Consider the following 6202-nt stretch of genomic DNA (forward strand, 5'->3'; position numbering starts at 1 on the left):
CAGCCTTGAAAACTCCCCAGTGACGACACAGAACATTTCCTAAATTATTCATCACTCTGATAGACGTTTGAGCAGGTGTGAAATCTTTAAAAGTTTCGTATTAATTAGGCTTTGATGACCCTGAAACGAGCATTCATTGAAATGTCTTCTTTATTATCTGGTTCAATCCCGCCAAATGCGAGGCCGCGCATGGAATTCGCTTTTACTACACGTGTAAAATTGTAGCATAAAACGAAAGAGTTGCTAAAATGATAAATTTATAATGAGGAGATGAGATCATAAAATTTGGTTTTATGACTGTGATGGCGGATCATGGAGGGGGACGCCAGAGAGTATGACAGAACGACGTGAAGTTGGCGTTGACACGCCGCGAAAATACAGAGTATAAAAACCCCAAAACGCCAGAATTCTCCGAGAAAACCACAAACTCCTACCGCTAGAGTTTATTACGCTACTAATTAAAAAAAAATGTGATGTATGTGACACAGTCCCTCTACGGAATATATGGGGAATCAGGACTAGTGTATGTTACGATTTACGGCCGGCATATATTTGTACAAGAAATTATGAAATAATCTTATCACTCGCCACAATCGCTGGATAAATAATTTGGGATTTGAAGTGTTTTGGTGTTTAGATAAGTCTGTGATTCGGGCCCTGGCTCACTGTGGGGTGCTAATCCACCGTCACTTGTAGGATTGGGGTGGGTTACTTTCACTGACACAAGATCCAGGCCTCGCAGACACTATATCATATCACCGAATTATTCTTCTCATAGCAAAAACGGCCCCCTCCCAATTTAGCTTAACTTTTAAAAAAATCAGCAGAGTTAAGATTTTGTTAAACATTATATATGGCAAACTGGATAAGAAATAAATACGCTGTGCTATAAAGATTCGTCCACGTATGTCAAAAATTACAAAATGCATCGCATTATTTTCACGATTAGGAGGGTAATTTCAGTATACCGGGATATCTAATGCTTCAAGAAATGCTTGAATATTAAACACGGAAAGTAAATTATCAGGGAATAGACGGGAAGATTCCATCAATTCTGAACAATTCCAAAGCATCACGTTCAGAACCAGAATTGTAATTGGTCTATAACCCCCCAACTTCAGAAGTCGGTTCGGTAAATCAGATACCTTTACAGTCGTATTCCGGAACAATTGGAGGCAGGAATGCAATGGTGTTCAACACGCTTATTTAGTCAAATTATTTCAACTTAATTTCCTGACCAACAGTTTCGGATGAAGTTGCCTCCAATTTTCAACTTGTTTCCCTCAAATTGCTTCCTCTTGTCGCCACAGGAACATCTCCGCTTGTCTTTCCTTCGACATAATTTTCGCTTAGAATCTCGTGCCCGACATCAAATTATCTTATAATGTGTTGTAAATTGTTGCTTATTCTCTATCAAAATCACATTGCCCTTTGCAAAGATGCTTCCTTAATTGTAGAGAATAAATTGATGGCAATAAATATAAGATGGTTCCAAGTCAAAGGATTAAGAGTTCTAAATTTTGACAGAGCGATTTAAACTTTCGATCAGGACATACATGTACAGTGTAGGTCTCCGATGTTTCGTTATAAAACATTCAACCTGCATGCCATCTCCTTCATTTTTTATGATTAAATGTATATTTTACGATATGCTGAATATCCCCGAAACTAGAAAATCACTGGTATCAAATTTATGAATTCGAAAGATACATGTATGTATATAAGAATAATTAGCCAAGTACATCAGGGATAGAAATATTGAAATATGCTTGGTTTTATTTTAATTCCCTCTAAATATTTGCGTGATTGTTATGCGACTTTGATTTGACGTGAACCCGATAATATTTAAAACTTTCCCTGCGATGACCCGGCGGTATTGAGGGTGATAAGAATGCAGAGGAATGTCGTGTTATTTTCTGTAATCCCACAGTTTAGGGAACTTGTTTTCTTCTCGTCCAAGATGGAAAAAACCAAACTGGCTCTCAAGTGGGACATTTCTACTGCTCCTTGCAATCGATCTCAAATTAAAAATTTAATGTCAGGGAAAACGAGACGTTCTCAACAAATTACAAAAAAGTAAAATTCAAACGCAATCGCGACACTTTTCTGTGGTCACATTAGTAAGAATATTGATCCCGATCTTAATCCCCTTGGGTTACTGCTGTGTTTGGAAACATGAGACCTTGTAATTATCATGTCATATCACAATAATACGTGAAAGCAATGTTTGAATCTGGTGCATGAGGGACTTGTTTTAATTAATTTTCTTGTTTGAGGAGCTATCGTAAGTTTTTCTGCACGCGAAATCATCGAGGGGACAAGTATGGGACAGGTCTCCCTCGATAAACACTCATCTCTACGGTCATCAATCTATAATTAATCTAGACGGTCAATTTCTGTGTGACAATAGACCCCCCTCACCAAATGAACCCCTGGATCCCTCGCTTTATTATCCTTGGAATTATGAAGAGAGCGCTGGTAACGCGTGTTAAAGGAGATTAATAATGACCCCAGTAGCTAGTTGACTTGAAGATATCACAAATTTGTGCCGGCTAATTCCGCGCCAATTTTGCCGGCTACATAAGCATGTTCCCGTTTAATTTCCTTTTATTCAAACGGCTTTTCTGTCTCTTTCGACCCCTTTATTCCGCTTATTGCGGAAATTAAGAAATTCACCAATTAGATTACTTCTTTTATTCTGCATAATTAGTTCTAAATCGTATCATGGAATACTGCATCGATAAATCTTTACAGAAGTTTCAGAAAGAGCTAAAATACCTTGAATATTTCTGATTTTCTAGATGCTTTATACACAGATATTCGGAGAATTTATGAAAGATATGTTTAAACTACATGTATTTCCGCATACAGCCTTCGTGGTCATTATTTATTATTTAGTTTACAAAAGAATTGCATGTGGTACGTCGCCTAGAATATGGCGTTTGGATATTTTACCATTTCCGGTTCGGACGCAAATAACAATAGAATTCCAAAGATTTGCCGTGATTCTTTAAGTCGCATGCCACGATATGAACTTCAAGGCATAGACTTCATAAGCTTCGGGCGCAAAAAATAGCGTCAACACGGAATATTTGTCTTCTCCTTAGTCATGTATAAGAATAAAAAGGCCCAGACCGTGTTTATACAAGAGATTTTTTGGGTTCGTACGCGCGACATTTTTGTTTAAAGGTCACTGCACTACAAGAAACATCGATTATATCTGATTCCCCCGAAATGCACTTACACGATTATTTCCATTTTAATATACATTGAAAAATCTTGAAAAATCACAAAAAGTGTAAATAGTGTTCATGCAAAAGGTTTTGCGAAGTGTTTATCCATCCTCTTGACTTCCGGAGCATTCCCGACAAAGTGTGCCTCTGTTGTCTGTCTGCCGAGCCCGATCTTATTGATGTATGTAAACAATGCAACATCTTCCCAGCTTGTGTGTACTCCATAACGATCATGTTGCCCCCCAAATCCCGCCATACATCAACAATTGCATTATATTGCGTAAAAGTGTATATCGATGGGCTAGCATCTGGCTAATAATTCGGAGGGACGGAAGCGGGGATTTATTGATAGCACGAGATACGGCCGGGGCAATGTGGGAGGGGGTTGGTTCTGAGACTTCCTCAGACTCTAATCTACAGTATCACGGTGGTTTTCTGCGATTTTTCCAACCTTTATTCACACCATAGATAAGGCGATTGCAGGAGAACTATTTATTCTGATTGTCGTAGTTCCAAAACATATCGTTCTCACAAAAATAACACAAAATAAACACATTTAGTTTTTTATATAGTAGTTCTTGGGAATAATCTGACGTAAATGAAGCCATTGACATTTTTTTGGTTAAAATAATCTTATACAGAAAGCAATAAGAATGTCGGTCTAATGTATTTTCATTTCTGATGAATTTATTCAAATCCATTTTATGTTTGCAAAACAAGAAAATTAGATAATTTAATTGATTTCCACCCCCTACGTTCGGCCTGCTTTATTTTATTGCCGAAATTTGATTCGCTGCAATATCAGTCGAGAAAGAACTCAACCAGATTGGGGAATGATTTCCTTTTGTCTGAAGTCAATTCTAAATGCGACAGTGTTTTTTCCTCCCCGACTTTCTTTATGTAAAAAAAATTGCTATTCGGCACACTTTCTCAAATAAAATATTCTGCAAAGAAAAATATTACTTCATTCACTTTTTACAGAATAATGAAAAACGAATTAATTTCATAAAACAGTCTTCTTAATCATTTTTTACCTTTTTGAATTTATTAGTTTCTTACATGTATAAGTCACGATGTAAGTTAAATTTGTTTACTCTTTGCTTCATAAATCTGGAAATTATAACATTTGATAACGTTTTGGTTTCTTTTCATAGAATGGAGGAAGATTACACGGTCCGCTCCAGGGAGTCCCGATGGTGGCCTCCAGCCCCGTGCGACACGAAAGCCCGATGCAAGCCAATCCAGTCGAGGTCCAAAGTTACCAGCCGCCCTGGAAAGCACTCAGCGAGTTTGCAATGCAGAGCGAATTAGAGCATCCACCATTTCAACAACTGGTGAGCAGTTTTGTCTGTGACGTCAGTCATGACGATGATGACGATGATCATGTCGTCTGCTATGACCAGTGCTGATTGGTCCGAAAGATAATCACATGATTTGACCCATCAACTCACGGTAAATCGCACTTGAAGTATCACTTCACGTGAAGTTGCAGTGTTTTAAGTTTTGCATTCATTTTTGCTCCAAACATTTATTTGGCTTTTTGTCTTATTTTGGCCAACGCTTATTTTTTTCTTCTGCTAAAATGCATGGAATTCTAATCTTTTTTTTTTTAAATTGACATTGAATTATTTCCGTCCCATTTCTATCTCAATTAGTATTGCTTCTGTCCATTTGATGTTTATATCTGCATGTCAGATTTCTGCAACCGAAGGAGTAAAAGGACCAAAAAAAAAAGATCCTAGCGGCTTTCAGTGTTGAAGTTCTTTGTGCGATTTTACCTTTGAGTTGATTGTTTTCATTTTTAAGACGAATGTTAGATCGAATGATATTTTCTTTATTATACAGCAAAGTACTTGTAGATACCATATTTTTCAATTTTTTGCCACCAACAACCAAAATAGATTTTGACCGGAGTGATAATTTATATATATCTGGTGTCCTTGTTTTTCCAGATGAATTCCTTTGATACCATAGACTCCGACGACACCTCATCCTACCATAACGACGGATACACAGAGACCTACGGTCACGCATGGATAAACGGAGATCTCGACGGAAACTGTTCCGATTCAGACTTTCCCGGAACACCTTCGGAAATGTCGAGTCCGCTCAGCCAATAATATTACAGAAATTTGATGTTTAAATTGATGGAGAAACTGTGACAATTCCTCAGAATTCCAAATTACACAAAAACAATCCAGACGAAATACACGGAGGCTTGAGTCTCATTCAGGGAAAGACTGCTTATTTTGTAATGTCGGATCATGTGATGTGACACGTGTTTCCCGCCATTTTTACACTACTGAATATCTATGCTCAGAGATTTTTTTGTAATTCTAGATGTTGTGACTACTTGTGTGCGCTTTCGTATCAAACTTTGTAAATAAACAGAAAATAAACACAATTTAAGTTCAATGTAGCAGTACAAGCAGCATAACCTATTTTACGACAACCGAATACCTGCTTTATTTCATTACATGTATACATGTGACGCAAACTTCCTGTCGGATTATTAACTCACTCACCCCCGTTACAGGGGTCAAGCGTTAGTTATACAAAGACCTTTAGCTGTACAGGTATATAAACTGTATTTCAGATTTTTATTTATTATCATTATTTATTTATTAAACAATGCATGTAACATAATTGTCTTGTTTTTCTCTGACGACATTCATCTGGTGGCTGTTCATGTGTTCATAATATCCTTGGTCTTATCATTATAGAAAAAAGACATAATATAGGTTGATGGGAAAGTGTGCCAATTTCTCAAAATATGACAAGTTTTTCACATCTTGACAAAAACAGTTGCATGATAAAGAACATATGTAGAGAATTAAGGAGAATCACCGGGTTTACCGCTCAAGTTGGAGAAGTGGAAACACAACAGAAAATATAATGCACTAATAGTAAACTATTGTTAATAACATTGAAAACCATATATATTTTGTTAAGTGCAGAATGAGATAATG

General features: G+C 37.0%; 1 protein-coding gene across 3 annotated transcripts in view; it reads left to right on the forward strand.

Moving 5' to 3' along the window:
* Nucleotides 1-5879, forward strand: part of LOC128177977 (insulin gene enhancer protein ISL-1-like) — a 29769-nt gene extending 23890 nt beyond the window's left edge. For 2 of the 3 annotated variants that reach the window (XM_052844917.1, XM_052844916.1), the window contains exons 5-6: nt 4388-4567; nt 5186-5879. In XM_052844917.1, coding sequence (XP_052700877.1) covers nt 4388-4567; nt 5186-5353 — 348 coding nt within the window. In that variant the 3' untranslated portion in view covers nt 5354-5879. Of the gene's footprint in view, nt 1-4387; nt 4686-5185 lie in introns of all 3 variants that reach the window. The other variant, XM_052844918.1, reaches the window with a different exon arrangement.
* The last annotated feature ends 323 nt before the right edge of the window (nt 5880-6202 follow it).

This window comes from Crassostrea angulata, chromosome 3 (genome assembly GCF_025612915.1).
Source record: "Crassostrea angulata isolate pt1a10 chromosome 3, ASM2561291v2, whole genome shotgun sequence".
NCBI classification, from domain to species: domain Eukaryota; kingdom Metazoa; phylum Mollusca; class Bivalvia; order Ostreida; family Ostreidae; genus Magallana; species Magallana angulata.